Source organism: Erpetoichthys calabaricus, chromosome 1 (genome assembly GCF_900747795.2).
Source record: "Erpetoichthys calabaricus chromosome 1, fErpCal1.3, whole genome shotgun sequence".
Lineage (NCBI taxonomy): Eukaryota > Metazoa > Chordata > Cladistia > Polypteriformes > Polypteridae > Erpetoichthys > Erpetoichthys calabaricus.
In genome coordinates, this window is record NC_041394.2 from 330,674,004 (window position 1) to 330,698,137 (window position 24,134).

At 38.5% G+C, this 24,134-nt stretch overlaps 1 protein-coding gene across 1 annotated transcript in view; it reads left to right on the plus strand.

Annotated features, from left to right (window-relative positions):
• LOC114666459 (zinc finger protein 721-like) overlaps positions 1-24,134 on the plus strand; it is a 72,384-nt gene that overhangs the window by 17,557 nt on the left and 30,693 nt on the right. The window contains exons 4-5 of the mRNA XM_028821338.2: positions 7,438-7,447; positions 21,295-22,208. Of these exons, the coding sequence (XP_028677171.2) occupies positions 7,438-7,447; positions 21,295-22,208 (924 nt within the window). The remainder of the gene's footprint in view (positions 1-7,437; positions 7,448-21,294; positions 22,209-24,134) is intronic.

Below are 24,134 nucleotides of genomic sequence, written 5' to 3' on the forward strand. Positions count from 1 at the left end.
ATTAAACATAAGACAAAAATACAAAATGTAAAAAAAAAAAAAAACAAACTTTATTTTTATAAAAAGTCTAGAAGAAACAACAGTTTAATCAAACTAGCAAATGTGAAATTGGAAATTGTAACAAATTTTATTACAAGTTACATTTAGTCAGAGTTGGTGCATTTTTACCCAACTCCAACTCCAGTAACTCAATAATTGCTCCTAGGACTATTTTTCAGCTATTTTGATAATTGATTAATCTGGCGATTATTTTATCGATTAATCGATTGTTTGGATTGTTAAAGAAAAAAAATCATTTGAAATTAAACACAAAGTGCATGAAATTGAACTTTTCACCAAATAAACAGATTTGTATAAAATTTTCAGAAATGTATTTTTAATGAACAACTTGTAGATATTTTAAACAAAATTATACACCATTTATGTAATAATACTTTGAAAATAAATCTCCCTATTATAATAAAAAAAAAATCTTTAACATCCCGCGAGACAAGGAGGACAGCTGCTGTACAGGCTTTTAAATAATCGAAGCGCAGCAGGACATGCAGATCACGCAGATCACGCAGCTCGGCACAAGCAGCAGCAGCCAGCCAGGTGAATGAGCATAGAGGAGGTAAAAAAATGTATTTGTTTCCCATTGTATCACTGTTTAAGAGGGCGTTTCAGAGGAGCCACTGCATCTCCTTTGCGTGCGTTCAGCCCCCTCTTCACAACGCGACAGGCAGAGACACGAAGTGGCTGGTGCATAATTCATTCACTACAGCTTTATTACTGGTAAATATCAAGAAATAAAAAATGAATGAAAATAAATTAAATGAAAATAACAATCTCTTTAAATTGTATATCCGGTTAACCAAACCCGGGGGTGGGTGAGTGAAACGAGCAGGGGTGGAGCCCCCTAGTAGTAATAAAAAAAATAGAAATAAAACACTTAGTAGCACTTCTTGTTGTGCAATGATCACACAAGATTTCCTTCAAAATACAACTGTTTTCAATAAATTAACAAAACCTGCAATTTTCCTTACGTATTCAGAACCACACTAAACCCACACTTCAAAAATTAAACATGTAATTCAAGCTTTTTTCAGTTTCTGTGAAAACGAAGGATTACTGGCAAAGGATCACGTAAATATGTGACCACCACAACACCACAGAAGAATCTGCTGCCAGTCACAGTTCAGGGAGAGGATGTAGGGGTGGTGCACTCCTACAAGTATTTGAGGGTCCACATTAATGACAGGTTGGAGTGGTCTTGGATCACAGACAAAATATATAAGAAAGGGCAGAGCAGGCTCTTTTTCTTTAGGAGACTGTGTTCCTTTAATGTGAGAAATGATATCTTTCATGTCTGCTATTACTCTGTCATGGCCAGTGGGATTTTCTATGCTGTGGTATGCTGGGCTGGTAATAACACTTCAACATCGGTCTGCCAAATCAACAGGCTAAGTTATGGGAGGCATTCTGGACCCCCTGGACGTTGTGGCAAAGGAGAGAATTAAAACAAAATTCAGTGCCATTAACAACAATGCTGCACATCCTCTCTCTGACACACAAACACTGAGGACTTTCAGCCAACGGATTATTCAGCAGAAGTGTGTCAAGTAATGCTATGAGGACTCATTTATGCCAACAGCAATACATCTGCATAAGGCTTCACTGGGACTGGGACTGCCAAGTCAGAAGTTTTCTTTCTTTTGAATTTTGCTTGCTTTATAGAAACTCCAGTGTGTGTTCAAACCAAAGTGTGAGTATGTTTATTTATTTTCTCATTTATCTACCTATTTATGTATATATTTATTTAAAGAGCTCCTGTAAAAATCCCAAATTTCCCCCTGAGGAGAAATAAAATTCTATCTATCTATCTATCTATCTGTCTGGCTGGCTGGCTGGCTGGCTGGCTGTCTTGTTACCCTAAATAATTTGGAATAAAAATGTAATATTTGTAAAAATTCATATCTCTATATTAAATCACATTTATTCAAGAGTACACAGTTCTTGGGGTGCAATTGTTAAAATGAATTGGCATAAATCTTTGTTAACTGCTAAGAATGATCCTTTATTAACAAATATTTTTGAAACCCAATATAAAATCCTTCATAAGGTTTAGCAAGTCGTGCCCTTATAAGTAAAATGTTTCCAGATATAGATATTAATGGCAGATTTTGTAGTGCAACGCCTATTTTTTTGATGTCTCATCTTCAGAACTCTATGGAAAGAAATGTCCGCTAGGATTGCACAAAGGTTGGGTTATTCATTCTTTTCTGAATTAAAGAAAATTATTTTCTTTTATGAGAACACATCTGTTAATTATACTACTTTATTTGTGACCAACTTTTTAATATTATCTGGGAAATACTCCCTTCATAAATATCAGTGAATCAGATGTAGCCCATTATTTAACCTTTTTCTCTGGTATATATAAAGTTAATTAATACCTGCAAAGCTTTGAGGTTGGTTAAAGCCTTCTGATCTATTCATGATTTTTATGCATTGTAAGAACGTTTATATTGTCTTTTTGCCTTGTATTCTGCTGTAGGCCCTACTACTTTGAATTTATTACTTGTTTTGTGTATTTAAACAATTGTTATTCTGCATGTATTTGATTGATTACATTGAAAAATTATCTCCCTTTGTCATGTAACCAGAAATTACACGAATTTTGAATTCTTATTAAGGATAAAAAAGTTTAATTTGCTGACTACCTTGCGTATTTTAGTGAAAATCTTTGGAATAAAACCATCATTGCTGTTTTTTATGAACGAATTCACGTTATATTGTAAATCAGTACAGTACATGAAACAGAAACCGTGAAAACAATTGCTGAACATTAGTGATGACTTTAAATTGTATGAAACCCCCGTAGTTTCCTTTTTTTCTGCTGCGCGTTCTTTTTCATTACAATCTGTCAAAATATTGACATTAATATTTCTTGCTGTATTGTTGTATGTATAGATTTGTTGTATTACTGTATTTTTATATTTTTGGACATGCCTCATATTGTATGGATAAATGTCAAAAAAGGATGTTAACCCGCTGGATGGTTACCAATAGCGTTTTAGCAGCTACGAGCAGCTAACTACTGAGCGGCCAGTCACCAGCAAGTCAACAGTTGGTCACCGACTGTAAACTCTGCCGGCTTGCTGCTGTCCTCTCGCCGTCGGTCCAAAGACGATCTGCTGACTGGCGGCGTGCCGCTCCCAAAACAGACAGCGGACCGACAGATGCTTACTGTGACAGGACAGGACGCCGACGTCATAAGAGCGACGGAAACGGTTGCGTAGTCGCGTGACAGAGTCTAGCTGCGAACCTGCTGTCACTACGGCGCGAACGTCAACTAGCAAATCGAGAGAGTTCCTTGAGTACGTGTGGAGAAGCAGAAACGTAAAAGTGAGTATGTGTAGAGAGAAGGAATGACACAACAGCAGGAGATGCAGTTTGCAATTACCGAGCATCTATTCTAATTACTGTGTCGTGCGAGCTCTGCTCTGGTCTCTGAGGAGCGGCCCTAGGGGTTGATGAGTTAACGCTGGTTATTTGTACGACTCACTTCAAATAGCACCGTCTCGTATTTGCAGCAAAGCATTCGGAGATTGGCACCAGCGTTTAGAATGGTCCGTATCAGACCTTATATACATATCTGACGAGTGACAGCGTTCTAACGTGTAAATGCCATTTCTAGATTTTTAATCGTCTTCGACTCTCCGATTGGCTTCTTTGACAGCGGATAGAAAATGTGCGTGTTGTTTTAAGAGCTCTCGCATTACACGAGAGCAGTCCAGCGGTTGATCCCCTTTTTCTTTGGTTGTGTGGGCACTGCACGAGTGCAGACCGAGTATGTCGATAGGCTTACCTTGTTCATTCAGTCACTTGATAACTTTTTCCGTGGCTCATTTCAATAACCAATAACGAGTCTCCGTTCGTTTTTAGGGTAGGCCTATAAGCTGGCTCCGTCGCTCATTAATTTTCATTGACTCCCAGGCGGTATTTGACCTTATTTGATTGTACACATTAGGTATTCCCGGGCAGATACACGTAATTAAACAGTATATCGAGTGCCGGGCTTCTCAATTCAATTTACTCGTGCGTGGCATATCTGAAGAATGTAATCTGAAGCACGTTTAGTTCATCTCGTGGAAGTGTTGGAAGTGAACTGGGACGGGAGATAAAAGGTATTCGTCCTGTAATTCTAGGGTGACTGAATGTACAGTATTTAGGAGTGATTTGTGTGAAAGAAGTGTGATAAAAACTAATACATACTGTATATATGGAGTTGTTCTGAGAAATATAAAGTGCTGGGTAGGTAATCAACTTCATGTGCTAAAATCATTTTTTAATGTAATAATTGTAATTTATGTTAACAAAATCATAAGAACTCGATTCTGTACTGTTACCAAGTGTGTGTTTTTTTAAGTTTTTAAAGTGTGGAATTGCACAGTGAGCTACATAAACACTAACATATTGTTACTTAGTTTGGATTCACAAATTTGTGTGTAAGTAATACTGCATTCATGTGTTAGTGTGGAGCTGTGGAAGTTACACCCATCCCCGTGTGTGTATAATTTATGCTGGCATCCGATGTAAAATTCAGTTACATCAGTGCCTTTGCTGTAACTTACAGTGCATCCAGAAAGTATTCACAGCGCATTACTTTTCCACATTTTGTTATGTTACAGCCTTATTCCAAAATGGATTAAATTCATTTTTTTCCTCAGAATTCTACACACAACACCACATAATGACAACGTGAAAAAAGTTTACCTGAGATTTTTGCAAATTTATTAAAAATAAAAAAACTGAGAAATCACATGTACATAAGTATTCACAGTCTTTGCTCAATACTTTGTCGATGCACCTTTGGCAGTAATTACAGCCTCAAGTCTTTTTGAATATGATGCCACAAGCTTGGCACACCTATCCTTGGCCAGTTTCACCCATTCCTCTTTGCAGCACCTCTCAAGCTCCATCAGGTTGGATGGGAAGTGTCAGTGCACAGCCATTTTAAGATCTCTCCAGAGATGTTCAATCGGATTCAAGTCTGGGCTCTGGCTGGGCCACTCAAGAACATTCACAGAGTTGTCCTGAAGCCACTCCTTTGATATCTTGGCTGTGTGCTTAGGGTCGTTGTCCTGCTGAAAGATGAACCGTCGCCCAAGTCTTAGGTCTAGAGTGCTCTGGAGCAGGTTCTCATCCAGTATGTCTCTGTACATTGCTGCAGTCATCTTTCCCTTTATCCTGACTAGTCTCCCAGTTCCTGCCGCTGAAAAACATCCCCACAGCATGATGCTGCCACCACCATGCTTCACTGTAGGGATGGTGCCAGGTTTCCCCCAAATGTGACGCCTGGCACTCACACCAAAGAGTTCAGTCTTTGTCTCATCAGACCAGAGAATTTTGTTTCTCATGGTCTGAGAGTCCTTCAGGTGCCTTTTGGCAAACTCAAGGCAGGCTGCCATGTGCCTTTTACTAAGTAGTGGCTTCTGTCTGGCCACTCTACCATACAGGCCTGATTGGTGGATTGCTGCAGAGATGGTTGTCCTTCTGGAAGGTTCTTCTCTCTCCACAGAGGACCTCTGGAGCTCTGACAGAGTGACCATCTGGTTCTTGGTCACCTCCCTGACTAAGTCCCTTCTCCCCCGATTGCTCAGTTTAGATGGCCGGCCATCTCCAGGAAGAGTCCTGGTGGTTACGAACTTCTTCCACTTACGGATGATGGAGGCCACTGTGCTCATTGGGACCTTCAAAGCAGCAGAATTTTTTCTGTAACCTTCCCCAGATTTGTGCCTTGAGACAATCCTGTCTCGGAGGTCTACAGACAATTCCTTTGACTTCATGCTTGGTTTGTGCTCTGACATGAACTGTCAACTGTGGGACCTTATATAGACAGGTGTGTGCCTTTCCAAATCATGTCCAATCAACTGAATTTACCACAGGTGGACTCCAATGAAGCTGCAGAAACATCTCAAGGATGATCAGGCGAAACAGGATGCACCTGAGCTCAATATCCAGCTTCATGGCAAAGGCTGTGAATACTTATGTACATGTGCTTTCTCAATTTTTTTATTTTTAATAAATTTGCAAAAATCTCAAGTAAACTTTTTTCACGTTGTCATTATGGGGTGTTGTGTGTAGAATTCTGAGGAAAAAAATGAATTTAATCCATTTTGGAATAAGGCTGTAACATAACAAAATGTGGAAAAAGTGATGCGCTGTGAATACTTTCCAGATGCACTGTATATACAGTAGTTGTATATTATATCTTAAAGGTGGTTTAAGTCTTAGCTGATTTTCCTAATAGGAGCATCAGAATGTATTGAAAGATCTTTGTTAATTAAGTGCACTGTTTCAAAAAACAGGCATTTAAGAATAAGTTCAATATTTGACAAATGTTTTCATACTGCCCCTAAAATTTTAGTTTAGCAAAAGTAATTGTTTAGTCACATTTTACAAGCTCTTATCCTCACTGAGTTGTATTAAGGGGGTTTCCGAATGTTAATGTTTCAGGTCTCAGCAGGTTTGACAAACATCATCTTTCCATCCATTCATATTCTGCCGTTTATTTGGGTTCAGGCCGTGGGGGCAGCAGTTTAAGCAATGATGCCCATACATCCTTATTCCTCGCCTCCTCCTGTGACTCCCCTTTGGGGGTTACCAGGGGGGTTCTCAAGCCAGCTAAGATTGATAAACTGTCCAGCATGTCCTGGGTCTGTTCCGAGGTCTCCTTCCAAATGGATATGCCAAAACACCCCTCTAGGGTGACATCCAGGAAGGACCCTAATCTGATGCCTTCCTGCACCACCTCAGCTGGCTTCTTTTGAAGTTCTACTTTGAGTTCCTCCTGATTGTCTGCACTTCTCTGTCCAGTGATATTTCAGTTCTGATATTAATTGTAGTTTTAGTTTTTATTTTGTTTTATAGAATTTATATTTTTATTTCGTTCTAGTTTTCAGTGGAGTCAACAAGTTTTATTTAGTTCTGTGTTTAAAATTTTAGTTTGTATTTTATTTAGTTCTGGCCTTTTTACATAATATTAGTACAATTTAAATTTTTTTTTTTAAATCAAGACCACAAACGTCAGCCTACACATATTTCAATGCAGGTTATGTTTCAGTCAACAAAGTACACTCACAGTTCTTAATGCCATTAAACACAGCGTGACTATCAATGAGCAAACAGATGAAGTGGCCTAATGAGTACAGTCAACAAGAGAAAATGTTTCAGCCCAAGAAACCAGTCTGTACAAGCAGTTGCTGTCAAGCTTTAAACAAGCACGCATTTTGAAAGATTTGTTCATGTTGTAATGACGTCCATTGCACAGATGGCCACACAGTGAAAATATTCACTTGATGAACACCTGTGATACAAGTGCACAGATGAGGTCCTCAGCCACTGGCACCAGCAGACTGTAATGTTGCTTACCTTCTCTCTTTCTGTTCTCAGCTTTAGTCTTGTTTTCCTCATCTAATGAACTTAAAATCGTTGTGATGATGTCGAGCTAAATGAGCTTTCAGATTCGTAGTATTCTTCCCACTAACTAAAAACCCGCACTCTTTCTTCTTCTCACACGATACATTTGCTTTTATTATCATCTGCACTGTAATTAAAGTATTTCCACATGTTATTTTCTCGCTTTCTATCCACAAATATCTGTGCAAAACTCGCCATCATCAACCACACGTGCTTACTGCTTCAACCCGACGAGCCAGATGTTCTCAACAAACAAACAACGGTCCTTTACGGAAGTTGCGCAACGTGACTGTAGTAAGCCCAACGTACAAGATCACTACATAGTGAACAGTGCAACGTAACTGAATGCTCAGGGCGACCTGCAAACAACCCCTCTGCACGACTGAACCGGACTGAACAAACATGCTATTGCTGTTTTTTTTTTTTCATTTTGACTAAATTTTCGTTCTCGTTTTAGTTCGCTCATATAACACAAATTTTTATTTTTATTTTGTTTTTCAGTTGGTTAATTTCAGTTCTTGTCCTTGTAAAGCAAAAAACAATATTTTTAGTTCTAGTTCTCGTTTTCGTTATGAGAATATCACTGCTTCTCACTCTATCTCTAAAGCTGAGCCTAGTCACACAGTGAAGGATACTTACATTTATCTTCAGTATCCATGATCTTGTTCTTGATCTTGTCACTACCCACAGCTCCTGACCGTAGATTGAGGGTAGGAATATGGATCGACCAGTAATTCAGTGCCTTCGCATTTCAGCACAGTTCCCTCTTCACAACTGTCCAGTACAACACACTCATGACTACTGTCTCAGTGTTGATATCCTACTCCCTTCTTCCCTCACTTGCGAGCAAAATTCCAAGATACTTACACTCTTCCAATTGAGGCAACACCACGTCCCCAACCTGGAGAGGGCACTCCACTCTTTTTATTGGCTGAGCACCATGACTTTGGACTTGGAAGTGATGATCCTCAAACCAGCCACTTCACACTTGGCTTCAAACTGTCTCCCATACTAGCTTGGGTTCCTTCCCCAATCTACAGCAGAGTTGCCTCATTTAACATATTTGAACACAGAGTTCTTTTGGTACCAGTTTTGTCCGTGTAATCACCAGAAGAGTCTGTAACAAGAATGTAAGTTTAATGTCACTGTGCTCTGTACAAGAAATTATTTTATAAATTCACTCACATGTGCAGGCAAATGTTAGCACACAGGGGCCATCAGCATTTAGAAACTGCTAGTCTAGCATTTGGAGAATGAAGGGGACAACTGCGAAAATAGGCATTGTACTATTCCTCCTGTATGTTAGAGATGAAACTGAATCCTTTCCATTCCTTGTTTGGAAACCAAGGAAGGGCCTACACTTGGAGAAGACAGTATATAAGGCTTGGACTGCTGCCAAACACTTTGAAGCCAAAGGACAGATGATGTCATCCGTCCTGAAAATCCTTTCAGTGCAGTGACGAAAGATGGCAGACTGTATAGATCAAGATCTCACCTTGATAAAGTTTGTCATGGCTTCCTCGTCTGTTATGCCGCATAAATCGTCATTAAAGAAAGCTAAGTTATTTTCTCTTATGTGATTTTTATCGCCGCTTCACTATGGAAGGGATATCACCTTTTATATCATATATATATTTTTTTTGGTTATTTAAAATACCACAATTTCAAAAGAACTTATTCCAACTAGGGAGCTATATCACCCCCTAAAAGGAAACAGAGTCTTCATCTATTGACCGTGTGTCCTACTGGGGCCTGTAAGATTGGAGTACCAGTTTATCAAGTCTACGGCATACAGGCTACTCCACTCTTTTGAGAGCTGTTTCATTCTATCTTTGTTATTTTCATGATAACTTTATGCTGACGCGGCAAGTATTTTTGGTGCAAGTCCATGAACGTGGGCATGCATTTAGGATTGGCAGGAAATCCATGGGGTCTTTTTATGCGATGTACTTGTGGTTCTCATTGCATTTGGACTTTGCCGCTTTTTGTTATATCACTCAATGAGTGACCTAACATTGGCCATGACTATGCTGTAGTTTCAAGCATGCATTCTTGTCAGTGATTGTTAGCCATGGCCATATCTCAAAGTGGGACTAAATCTGGACCGACCCTGGGCTGCTGCTGCTTGTTGAGAGCTTTCAGATTTGTACATTGGGAGTACCTATTAACATAATACAAAATTTTATTATGAGATGTTTCTGGTAGAACGTTGAACCTCTTAGAGGGTATTTGGGTTTGAATAAACGGACGGAGGCCAGTCACTGGGAATGTGTCCTAGACCCTTATACAGTGGGTAGTGTCAGGAAAAAACTTTATCATAATATGGAAATGCAAATTGAGGGGTGGAATTTATTCATGTAAAAATTGGGGAACCCCAACAGGTTCATGAACAGGGGATCAGGGGTTCAAAGAACTACCATATATACTCGCATATAAGTCGGGTCTTGAAACCAGAAAAATCGATCATAAAATCAGACCGCGACTTATACGCCCGTTCAAAAATGCGACACTTATTTTTTTTTTTTTTTACATCTTCTTACTTCCTCTAATCTTGCACCAGTTTCTCAGACACATCAAATTTTGTTGCAGCAGCACAGTTACCAATTTCTTTCACTACTTCAACATCATTTAATTTAAAACCAGCTTCATATTTTCTTCTGATCAAACACTCCAACGTAGATAAGGGATGCTCTTACAATAAAGATGTATGAGGGTGTGAGATGCAAAAAAACCACAAATCGGTGCAAATGTCCTTTCGGAATAGTTTGGGTATTACCGTGTAGTCACATAGGCACAATACATAGAAATAAAAAAAGGCAATGTGCTCTGTGGTTACTCTCTCAGGTGGGCATTACCATATCGTAATCTCTTGAACCAACAGTGTGAGTTTTCTGCATTCGACTGATATGACCGACATTATAAAATACCAGAAATTATACGGTAAAATCAAGTCCTAACTTATTCATGGGAAAACTTAAACATAAGTATATATGGTAATCAGTAAGTGGTGATTTGACATAATTAGTTAAAAATGAAATGTGATGTCAGAGTTAACACTGTGTAATGATTGATATAATTAAGAGTATTCACATATAATAGAACAGTTATAGTATGGTAATTCTTACAGTACATTTCACATTGTTTTGGCAGGATAAAGCTCTTTAATTTCATCTACCTTTGCCTTTTCAAACATGCACAGTCCATTTCATGATTGTGAGACTAATATTAAAGTTGAACATAGAGAAGAAGAAAATTAATTAAACTTGGAGTAACTTCTTAATTTATAGACTAGCAAATCGTACTTTCGAAACTTTCACAAGAATAAAAGCGTTAATGATGATGAGGGCGAGAAGAGCATCACACGTTACAGTAAGAAAGGAGATTATTTTAATAAGTAGTGACTTGTGAGAGGACTCAATATTAGAATAGTCACATGATTAGTATGGGATGTTATTATAGTCATGTACAACAGCATGAATATTTACAATACAAAGTGTAACATGAACGGGTTAACAGAACTGATTGGATCAGAAGGGAAATGCAGGGCACATGTAAGTCAGTATGTGTGACGTGTGTCAGGTAATGTAGTATACCAGCGTCTATAATGATTGTCGGAAAATGTAATTTGTTGCATAAATGTTATTGTCAGTGAAAGTATTCCCCTGTGTGTAACCCACAAGTACCTGTACATTTAACCTGGGTTTCGATGTAACTCTAGAAAATGTAATGTACAACTGGCCATGGGTAAAAACAGGGCCTGGCAAATAAACTCCGATCTTATTAAATGTTTGTTGTTGTGACATGGTGATAGTCGTACAATATGCTAAACGAATGGGGAATTGCCTATGCCGCAATATAAAGGAAATATCTTGTTTTGAGTTGTCATTGTTATGGAATCCCTGTAGTTTTTCTGTCATAATGTTTCTTGTCTGACAGTTTGCCGCTGCTCTTGAGAAATGTGTGTGTATTTTGTTTTTTGTTCACTGTCTAGGTGGAAGACTTTCTGCCACTGATCTTAAGATAATGTTGCTCTGTGGTTTGTCATACGTTATCTTTGTTGTTCTAAGGCCTCTTGCCTGTGTTGGTTGGTCTGGAGTGATGTACCTGTAGATGTTTTTGCTTCTGTGTGTTGGTGTAAGTATGTATGCCGGTGGGACCGTTTCTGTTGGACGCAGCCTGGCTGTATGTGCCTTTTTATTTTATTGTGAGGTGTAAAATGGTAGTGTCATAATGCAATTTCGGTCAATAACAAAGTATACACCAAATAAACAGTCAAATACTACAGTCGCTAATTGGTCACATTGAATAATTGAAGATAAGCCTAAGACCAAAACTCTGCCAGGAACACAGATTCCTTGCTATTGTTGTGGAGGGATATGATAGTTGTGGCAACCATTGTTTATATCGAGCACGGACAGACACAAGTGAAATAATATACTGTAAGGATGGGTGTAGAACAATGGTCTAGATGTAAAGCAAAATACGTTCATTTCAAAAAGAAGAAACAATGAGAAGTGAATTTGACCTACTCAGTGGATGAGTGTATATAGAGACCCATAATATGCATCCCCCCCCCCCAGAAATAACTAAATTTCTGGAGAATTTCTTAATCCCAATAAATAAATAAAAACACAATTGAGTCACCCTGGTAAGTACGGGTTAATTAGTGGACACTGTCTCTTTCCTTAACCCCAAAGAATAGTGCGGTTAGTTTATTGCCAATTTCTATTTGGCCGTGTGGTGAATTAGTGCCCTATCTCGGCCTGCTTCCTTTCTTGTGCCTGATGCTGCCAGGATAGGCTCAGACTCTAGACACCTGAATTGCATTTAGCAGGTCCGACAATGTTATGATAGTTATGAGAGACAAGATTGTGCTTAGTTTGTCAATTGAAAGTGTGTTAGCAAACAGTCAGAAATGGATGAGTAGTGTTTTGTCAATAAGCTGAATTTTTTATGGAAGCAATAAAAAGGACCTAATTTTAAAGAGTGAACAATATTTGTTAACTTTGCTTTCAAAAAGCTTTTGATGTGGTGCATCATGTGAGGCCAGTGAACAAGAGACAGAGTCGGGCAAAGTGGATCGATGGGTTCAGAATTGATTTAAGTATAGGACAGTACGCTTTATGATGATTTTTATGAATTAGCTCAACTGAAAAGACAGTCAGTATGGGGTTCTTTGATGTTTTAATTGCAAAGATGTAATTTACAACTTAGTTAAAATTTTCAGGTAACACTGAAAGAGCATATTAATAGATGCCTCAGAGGCTGTAAAATCCCTACAGATGGGTCTGGACAAAATTCTGATTCGCGGACAAAACATTTTTATCTCTCACTCTATCTATCTAATGTTAAGTCTTACCCATTGAAGAGCACATATTTTACATTTTCAAAATATGATTATACAAGGAGGGGCTTGAAAGTTCACCTTGTCTGAAAAATCCTAGAGAGTGTAAAGAATCTTTTAAAAGTTAAAGAATATTAAATTCCATAGTGTCCAAGCTACGTGAAATCAAGAGAGGTTATGTCCAAACTGATTAGCACACATAAGAGACTAAATCTATATTTTTTTGTGCTGTTTGTGTGAGCTTTGTACAATAAGAAAAAACAATCACTGAAAAAGTCCAGAGAAGAGCAGGGCAGCAGGCAGTGAGTTCAAAGAAAGGCAGAAGGTGTTGGCTTAAGTGTGTTCAGCGTTGTTTGCTTCAGTTTGGAGGTTATTCTGTTGTGCTCTGCCCACAGGTGCTGGAAAAAGGAGGCTGGCATAGCGGATGTACCAATAAAGGAGATGTGCTCATCTGACCAGGGGACTCCACAGTGCTATAAATGTGAAGAGGGAATCTTCAAAGACAAAAATAACGACGAGAAAAAGAAAAATCTCATGATCCCCAGGAACCTCCTTTTCATCGATCCCATGGACATTAAGAAAGAAGACAGTGAGAGGAAATCTGTGCACTATCAGCTGGGAAGTCTTGGAATTAAGGAAGAGTGTTTTCAATTGGCGCCAGTAATTATTAAAGAAGAATCTGAGCCAACATCTATTAATGTTTATAAGCAGACAACTGAAAATGTAAACAGTATCAAGGAAGAGGCTATTGAATCAGAGTCTGTGTATCCGAGTGAATCAGGCCTTCCTTTGAGCAAGGACCGTAGTCGTCTTCATCATTCTGTTCATGTAAAGGCCGAACCTTTGGAGTCTAATGTGAAGAGGACCGAGAAAGCATTGTGTTCAAGTCATTCTGAAGAAAGTAAGTATAAATAAAAACATTGTGAAAAACCGCAAATTTTGGATGTGGTTAAAAAAATGCCTATTTTTATAGTTTAAACCCTAAATATGCCTCCAAAACACTTTAATTTAATTTCAAACTCCGCTTGATACATTACCTAAAAAAAGAATGTAAAGGTAAACCTGTATACTGTACTGCTATGTCTCCCACAGTGCTAGAATGTAAAATACCGATGTTACCGCTATATGTACTATAGTTCATGCAAGCGCGTTTTCATTGCCAGAAGCCTTAGAAGGTGCAGGGCGTTTCGACTGCATCTTGGGGCTTTAAGCCTTAAACTGCCACATACTTGAGGGTTAATGCATCCCTGGACGCCAAATACTTTTTTGCTGCACTTTAACTAAACGTCACAATTCACAAAGAAAAAGTGAAATTTTAATAGAACACATTTTTTTCCATGCAATGAGCATTGCATGCGCTTGAACTGGCAGCACACAAACATACAGAGGTAAATGCTGACGCTGTCTGAATCCCAGAGACAGTGAGGCTGCAGTGTGTCACACTTGGGTCACAGAATTGCACAGAAACACAGGAGATTGTAGAGACAGGAACTTTATTCAAACACTTCAAACAAACAAACAGACATGTCTCTTTCAGAAGTAAAACGAGCTCAGTATGCAGTTAGTTAGTGATTAAAGAATAGACAAACATCATAGGGGAGCACAACCTCCAACAGGAGCAGAGGATGTCTGGGGGAAGAGAGAGAAACAAAGCAATCATCCAAAAAGGACAGGTGCTGTTCAGGCTTTTAAGTCAGCTCCTGCATGCTCGCAAATGGCACTGGGAAACGACTATAGCTGGTTGTGGCGGTTTAAGGGTTAAGAGGAACAAAATGGAAAACACAAGAACACTCAGCTGGAGATGCATCACAGTCAATCAGCAGCAAGGAGAAATCAATAACGCTGTAGCGGTCCGGTGCCACTAAGATTCACACCGTCGAGAAGACGGCAGTTTATTTATTTTTATGGTGGAGATTCCAGGGATGCACCCAGCCTTGACCCGACCTGCACGTACTCACAAACCGAGACAAAAACAAAGCAATGTGGTAATCAAATAGCAAATAAAGAATGTAATGAAAACAAATGAAATTAATGAAAACAACAATACCACCCCTGTTCCCCTTACAGCGATTACACTTTAAATACAACAAAGCACCAACAAAACACACACAGTAAATCATGAAAAAACGTCAATGGATGAAATGTAATAATGAAAATAGATAGTCCAGGCCAGAGATCTGCACGTTGAATGGGAATGTAAAGATAGTCCTACCGCTAGTTCCTGAAATGGTGAAGACGGGTTCAGGAGTGCTTCTTTCTTTGCAGGATGGCCATGAATCCACTTACAGTCCTCATGTACACAGGCAGATAGCAGACAATGCAGACGCCAAACACAAAATGATCCAGGACAAAACGAATAAGTACAGGTAACCCAACAGAAGGCAGGCAGAGAGACAGGAACTTGAAACACAAATTACAAAAACTTTTTTTTTGCTTTTGGTCACCGGCTCCCTTTGTAAAAGCCGCGCTGACATCCTTTGACCCCAATAGCCCCAGCACCCTCAGCAGAAGACCAATCACAGCCACTGCAGGGACTGCTGGGAGTCGCAGTATCAAATTCTATTGGTTACTTTCACCATCCCAAGCCGTGTTTCCTCTACAGTTGCTTCCTGTTCTCTCTACATTACAGTATTGCCACGAAAAAAGCCATAAAAATTGCGGAGGATATTTCTGGTTTCTGCTAGTAATTATTAGATAGGTTCTAAGAAAAAATCCGTGAATGACTGAGGCCGCAAACTCTGAACTGTGACTTCTCAGGGGTCTACTGTATGTATGTTTGTAATACATACATAAATAAATCCTAAGTCAAAAAGTGCAACAGTGACATTTTTATTTTCAGATTCTTATTCTGTTTTTAAATTTTAAACTAAAAAATATCAAGAACTCACATCCCGCGAGGCAAGACTTTGTGCCAAGAGATTTAACCACGCCTGGGGCTGGAAATAAAATTCAAAGAGTAGGACAGCTGCTGTACGGGCTTTTAAATGTTCAAAACGCTGTGTGAGATGCAGATCACGTGGTACAGCAGCAGCAGCAAGCCAGCAGATGATCAAGCAAAGAAGAGATAAAAAAAAACTTTGTTTCCCATTGTGTCACCGTTTAAGAGGAGCTTTTCAGAGGAGCAACCGCGTCTCCTTGGGGTGCATTCAGCCCCCCTCTTCACAACTCGAGCGGCAGAGACGTGAAGTGGCTGGCGAGCAGGGGGGAAACCCCCTACTTAATAAATAAAAATAAAAGTGAATTGTCTTAATTTTGAAGAAATACATTCTAATTCAAAATTATTAAAAATTATTCAACCAATCCTTTCAGAAGAATTACATTTCCAAACTAAGACATCACAGCCTATCCCCGTGGTAATTAAGTCCTGTAAATACAATAACAGTGCAATACAAGAAACATAACATTTGTTTGGGATGCTAACATATTATTGTTCAACTCAGATTTTCATTTTTACCTCTCAGGTTTACAACTGTCTTTAAATATGACAGTTCATACTGGTGCAATTATGTCTGTTAGCTGGGAGGCAGTGGCACAACAGATGACTTGTGAAATGACACAAATCACTTCTGTTTGCTGATAGAGGAAAATTGTTCCGTAAAATGGCAAAGTTTCTAAAGTTTTTATAGGCTGGATAACTGAAAGATTTCTCAATGCAGTCCTGTTTTAAAATGACAAACGGTGCATTAATGTTTTTCGCCTGAGCATCTGCTAAACTGCATGGGGCTCACTTGGCCCGGAGTCGCAAAGCCTTTCTCTCATTAGTTCAATCCAGTTTTAGCACACTTGGGTCTGAAAGGCTTTGTCTTCGATTTAAGAAAAGTAGTGCTGCATAACTTTTCAAATGTTCTTATGTTGGTTTTGTCATTTTAATGAGTAAATAGAGAGAGGGGATGCATTTTCAGAAGTGTAATGCAGTAACTTGTCTTCATTTTATTCTTTTGTAGGAATCTTTTATGGTATTCACTGTGAAAAAACGTTTTTCCCCTTTGTCTTTTAACATATTTTTGCACTACTCTTGTAGTTGTTCTGTTCTCGTTCACAGTACAAAGTGTCTGTTAGGTGTGCGTTTGTCCTGTTTGATGAACTGACATAGTGTAGAAATCAAGTGGGAGTTGCTGGAATTGGCTGCTGTTGAGGTGGGTACAAATACACAATTTAAAGATTTTACTGTATTATAAAAATTTCCAGTATAGTGAAAAAAATTTGGACGTGAGCATCAATAGGCCTTGCACCTTAGGGACCAAGTTACCTGAACTATTCTCTAATATTTCAGTCATTATTTACCACTTTGATGCTGATCTTTCTGATCATAAAATAGGTCTTTACGATAGAAATTGACAACAGGAATTCACAATTAATTGCAGACTTACGGTATTTGAGAGTGACCGATTTGGTTCAAATACTAATCAGCACATCATCATCTCAGAAACGCTATACATTTCGAGTTTGGTATTGTTCTGTCCAGCCATTTTAGCTCCAGACCGTCCTCAAGAAACTGTGACACACAGACACCCATCATCGAGATATCGATGTTTTTGGTATCGGGACCCTAAATCGTTGAGATCCTATGAAAACCAGATATCGAAATTTTTGACAAATCTAAAGCTTTCGCTCCTTCCCCATAGACGATAGGTTATGGTGGGGGAGGGCAGAAAGCAAAAACTTGAACGATTGGCAAAAAACATTGTGCTTTATTTAGACTTCTGAGAAGCTCATATTCTCTGCTCTATTTCTGTGCATTATTTTTTTGTAACTTCTGAAAACTGCATCTCATTGTACTTGTTAATATAAATGAAATTGTATATCTTAACTAAATTTCCCTGAAACTCCCCCATTGTGCTTCGTTGTATGTTATTAGAAGGGAAAATGTGCCTTACTTATCATATTTGGGCACTGGTGGAAGAAGGGTGCTCTGCCTGGAGAATCTGCTCTTCAGAGACTTCCAGAAAGTTCTGAGTTCAGCGCCTGTGGTGAACAAACTGGATAAGTTGATAGACTTTGCTCTTCATAACGATGCTGTATTTTCTGATAAAATATAAAATTGTGTACAGTATGCACACATATAAACCAGTTTGCATTTAGACAGCCGGAGTCATCTTTTGAGTTTAATGTTTTGAATGTTTTCTCAGACATTATGGTCTGTGCCTGTGTCAAGTTTCCATAACAACATTTCTTTCTATAGCACATTTTCATAGCATGAATGTAGCTCAAAGCTCTTTACAAGATGTCAAAGAGAAACTTACAAGAAAAGAAAAAAACAATAAAGTTAGGCAAGAATAATAATGAATAAGTAACAAAGAAAAATAAATAAAAATAAATCCATACGGTCTTATAAGCATAGATATATAATTCAGCGTCTTTATATAAAATATCATATTGTAAGTCTCTAAAGACGAGTTCAGTGATAAGGTCAGATGGCCAGGAGAAAAAAAAAAAAAACAAATACTCAAAACTCCAGTTAGACTGGGGAAAAAAAAACAAAATCTGCAGCGGTTCCAAGGCCAAAAGACTACCCAACCTGCACTGGGCATTCTACCTAACATAAATGTGCCTCCATCATTCCTCATTGTTTTTGGGCTTTGCCTGAGAGGATTTGATGCAGTCAGTTTTGTGGAGTAGTTGGGGCACCTCCCTTCATTCCAGCATCACAGGTGGTGGTACAGTAACTCAGTCAGGTGAAGGTGGCACAAAATACACCACAGGTGGCGCGATGGTAGTGCTGCTGCTTTGCAGTAAGGACACTGTGGAAGATTGTGGGTTCGCTTCCCGGTTCCTCCCTGTGTGGATAGCGCTTTGAGTACTGAGAAAAGCGCTATATAAATGTAATGAATTATTATTATTATTATTATTAAGAACAGGTAAAGAAAGCAGCGAAAAGTACAGATTAGCAAAGATTTCAAATCCCGTAATGCTGTGCCTATATAGTCTATGTTCGGTACAAAATAAGCCTTTTGTTTTGTTTTTTTTCAAGTTTATCTAATGATAAAGTACTCCACATTCTAGGTCCATAACCATCACCTTTCAAGTGGGTTGTGGAAGTGGTGCAGTGTTACAAGTACCTGGGGGTTCACATAAACAACAAACTGAACTTGTCAGACAACACAGTGGCACTGGACTACCTGAGGAGACTCTGATGTTTGATGTGTGCAGCAAGCTGCTGGAAATGTACTACCAGTTCATAGAGGCCAGTGTGGTGTTTCCGCACTGCAGTCGCCTGGGGAGGTCAAAAGAAGCACAATGCCTGGACAAACTTATCAGGAAAGCCTGAACCATCACAAAAGAACAGATCTGTGGCCTCTGTCCGCATTAACCGGCAAATCATTTACTGCTTTAAGCAGTGCAGTTTCTGAACTGTGATTTGTTCTAAAATAGAGAGATACTTATCAAGAGAGAGAGAAAGTTACCAAGAATAGAACATTTGTTTAAGTAATCATTTAACTGATTAAAAATAGCTTTTTTCTAGAATTTCACTTAAGAAAGGCAGGTTGAAATACCTGTAGGTCTAAAATTGTCAAAGACTGAGGAGTCTAGGTTATTTTTCTTGAGCTGGAGTTTAACAACTGCAGTCTTTAGACAGTCTGGGAAGACCCCCATATCTAATGTCAAGCACACTATCAATAAATACATTGGAGACTTCTTTGCAAAAGCCTATTTGGTACTGAGTCAAGGACACAAGTAGAGGGTTTCAGTTGAAAAATTATTCTACACAGTTCTGGTAGATCTATTTCAGTTAAGAAATTTAACTTTCTTAAAAGACCATGTTGGGGTTAAGCATGATTGGGGGGGGGGTAGGGGATTATTATATTATTTCTAATATTTATTTTGTGTTTGAAGATATGAAACAAGGCCCACAAGCAGTTTTCAGGAGGCATTCCATTTAATGGGGTGTAGAAGACAATCAGTTGTTGTGAATAAAACTCTTTGATTTTCATCATTATCGTTTATAATTTTAGAGAAATAGGACCTTCTCTCAAGATGGACTTCTTTGTTATATTCAGTTATTTGTGCCTTCCATATTTCATACTGGACTGTTAGTTTAGCTTTTCTTCATTTACACTCAGCTCTTTGGCATTTTGTCTTTAGATTAGACACTCTGAGTCTTCCAAGGTATTTTAGTGATGGGGGATTTTTTAACAATTTTTTCAGGGACTCGTATGTCAGCTGCAGCCCTTACCTTACCATTCAAATTTTCCACCTTACCAGCTACATTGCAAGCTGTATTAAGGCAAACGCTACATTTGGACTGATTGTTTAGAATATTAGCAAACCATGAGGCTGCAGATGAATCAAAATGTTTTTTAAACTATACGCTTCCCATTAGTTGTACTCACCAGTCGATCCTGGACACTGACGAGGTCTGTAAGAGACAACCTTTCTAATCCCTGAGATGTTTTCGTCTTGCAAGAAGCCATTGGATCTGCATCTCTAGGGATTCCAAATCTTCAACAACACACTGAAGCTTTTTGTTAATTCTAAAATTCTGAGATTATTGTTTCACTTTCTGCTTCTCTCAGATTGTTTTAATGAACATTTCAGTCATTCTTACTTTGCTCAATTGTGTGCATTCTTTTGCCGTAGTTTGTCGCTTTTGAAACTTGCACATCTTCGCAAAGATTATTTTTGTAACATACATGTATTTTCCATGTTTGACCTACGGTATTTTTGGATTGGTACTAAACATTAGACTTCAGTATTGATACCAGCTTTTGGACCACAGTACCAATACAAAAACTCCAAACTCTCTTGTCTCACTCCAGCCTCCCTGCACCATTGCACTGCTTCCCTTATGTATATGTATAAAAAATTTTATATATAAAATAAAGTACCTGAGTTGGAGCCTTGTTTTTGGTTTATTTTAGTTGGAGTAAGCTGTTGTACAGTGAATGGTTACCTCTTATGCAATATCTTCTAAAATTGTTTTTACTTAAATATTTACATTTGTGTATTTCTGCAGATTTGCAAGAGGGTGCTTGTGTCTCTCTACCATCATTTATTGAGTTCTATCTTCAGTGCAAACCAAAGCAGACAAGTCATGACGGAAATATGAAGACGATGAACTCTGGATCAGAGATTTTAATACCAGACGCTTTACAGGGTAGCTCTCAAGCCACTGTGAAACTGACTTGGACTGACACAATAAACATTGAGCAAGAAGTGCAAAGTTCATATCCAGAAGATCTGTATGTCTGTGATGATTTAAGGAAAACGGTTAGATGCAAATATAAACAAAAAGATGACAAGAGAAGTTGTGTAACAGTGGGGCAATATTGCTGTTCTGACTGTGGAAAACAATTCTCTACTAATAGCCATTTTCAGAGGCACTCACAAATTCATACTAGAGACAAACCATATTGCTGTTCTGAATGCGGAAAACATTTCTCTACACGTAGTTACCTTCAGAAGCACTCAAAAATCCACATTGGAGAGAAGCCATACTGCTGTTCTGAATGTGGTAAGCAATTCTCTACAAGTAGCCATCTTCAGAGGCACTCAAAAATTCACACTAAAGAGAAGCCATATTGTTGTTCTGAGTGTGGAAAACTTTTCTCTACAAGTAGCTATCTTCAGAAGCACTTGAAAATTCACACTGGCCAGAAACCATTTTGCTGTTCTGAATGTGGTAAACGATTTTCATCAAGTAGCCATCTTTATGGACATTCAACAGTTCACACTGGAGAGAAGCCATATTCCTGTTCTGAATGTGGCAAGCAATTCTCCAAGAACAGCAGCCTTCAGGCCCACAGAAGAATTCACACTGGAGAAAAGCCGTATTGCTGTTCTGAATGTGGCAAAGGATTTTCTAAGCGTAGCAGTCTTCAGACCCACACCAGAATTCACACTGGAGAAAAGCCATACTGCTGTTCTGAATGTGGCAAACGATTTTCCGTGAATAGCCATTTTCATAACCACAGAAGAACTCACACTGGGGAGAAGCCATATTGTTGTTTAGACTGTGGCAAACGATTCACTGTCAGCAGTAGTCTTCAGTCCCACACAAGAATTCACACTGGAGAAAAACCATATTGCTGTCCTGAATGTGGGAAACGATTCGCAAAGAATAGCACTCTTAATATACACACAAGAGTTCACACAGGAGAGAAGCCATATTGCTGCACTGAATGTGGAAAACGATTCACCATGAATAGCAGTCTTCAGGTACACATAAGAATTCACACTGGAGCAAAGCCGTATCGGTGTCCTGAATGTGGCAAACAATTCTCTGTGAAAAGTCATTTTCAGACCCACAAAAGAATTCATACTGGGGAGAAGCCGTATTATTGTTCTGACTGTGGAAAACGGTTTACCACAAATACCAGTCTTCAGAACCACACAAGGATTCACACTGGGGAGAAGCCATACTGCTGTTCTGACTGTGGTAAAAGATTCTCTGGGAGGAGCAGCTTTCGTACACACAGAAAAATTCATGCTAAACAGGCACAAATTAACCCCAACCTTTCCACCTTGTGCACAAATGGAGACAGTGCAACATGCTAGGCAGCTTAGATAGGTTATGAAATATTAAACAAACAAAGAAATCTGGCAACAGCACACATTTTGTGGTTAAACTACTGATTTTCTGCTCCTGTGACATGTGAATAAGGGATTAACATACAGTATGACTAGCTTAGCACAGGCAAAAGAAGATCAAGAGACAATCAAGCTGCACAAGATAGTTCAATCAACAATAGAAAAAATGGAAAAGCAGACATTTTTTGATTCTAACAAGCAGAGTTAGAAAAATGAACTCCTCTGGCTCCATGGTTCTGATGGATGAAAGCTTGTACACCAAAGATACAATAAAATTTCCAGACTCCATACAGGGAAAATCTGCAACATAAGACTAAACCAACATTACAGAGACACCTCAACCGCATCCTAGACACATTCCTGCAAAATTAGGAGCTGCACAGGGCTGCCCAATAGAACTTTCCAGGGTATTCTAGGTACTCCCCTGTGAACTACAACAGAAGGCATCACTTTGGACAAGGCAAGAGAAGAGCCCTTTCCAGAAATGAGAATAACAGCAAACCACCATTGACTGAGGTTTATTCTTGTCTTGACTGTGTGCACAACAAACCATTCTGGAGAAGATAAAAACAGAGAAGCCACGCTGTTCTTCTGACTTGGGCAAACAATTCTTCAGATCCACACAGAAAATTCACATTGGTGATCTTAATGTGGAATTCAATTCACCAGCAGTAGTACTAGTTTTCAGGGGTGTGTTTCCAAAAATGTTTGTTGTGCTAATAGCCTTGTCATTTCCATCTTAAAACTGATAGTTAATTTACAGGTGTTTTCAGAAACCCAGTATAAATGAAATAGCATTGCAAATTCTTTCTGAAGTATTTTGTAACCAATCTGCTTATAAACTGCCAAGTGGCTACCTTTTGCACCAATCTTTGTGACAGATAAAGGCCATCAGGCAGAGCACATTAAATTTACATCTTAGTATATCTCTGAAAGTTTAGAATACTAAGATTCATTTTTGACAATATGATTTTTTTTCCATAATATAATGCACTATTTAAAGTTCAGTATTTTTCAAGTCCAAGGTCTGTTTTCACAACTGTAGTATATATAATAATATGCCATGGGATAAATGTGATCTTGCAGCATTTTTCTTTTTTATATATTTTAAGTAATACAGTGCTGGTTGTTGTAGTTTAAAAGTGCATCAGTCCACGTGTAAAAGGTTTATAACTTCCAAAATATATTTATTTTTCAAGCCAAGAATGTTCTCAAATATCGATCAACATCTTGAGCTTACAAATAATGTAAAACAGTGTATCCATGACTTTTGTGTGTGTGTGAGATTCTGCCATTTTAACAGAAATCCAACTGTTCTCCTTAGCTATCTCTATGGAATCCTTTCACCCCCAGGAGTGTGATTTTCTGTAACTTACCTCACAAATCCTGTAGTTTTGTTGGGAGTTTTTTTGTTTTTTTGAGTGATTCAGACAATTAGGAGAAAAGATTTTTTGTAAGTATTCAGATAAATATCAGCAATATATCTGACTAAAGAAGCAGTCAGCAGTATCATGCTAAGCAGTTCTGGACATGTGTATGATTTTGTGCCATTTAACTTGCATATTTATATGAAAACATGATTGCTGTGAAAAGAACAGTGAATAAAAATTCATCCTTACCTTGAGGAAAAATACTGCTAAGAATCTGTGATGCAATGTACTACCCCCAACGTAACTACCTCTAAAACATGGAAAGTGTGTTTTCTGAAAATACAAAGTGGATTTGTTTTGTAAGTGTTAAGACTTTCTTTTCACGTCTTGACTGGTGCCCCATGGATGGATGGATGGATAGACGGACG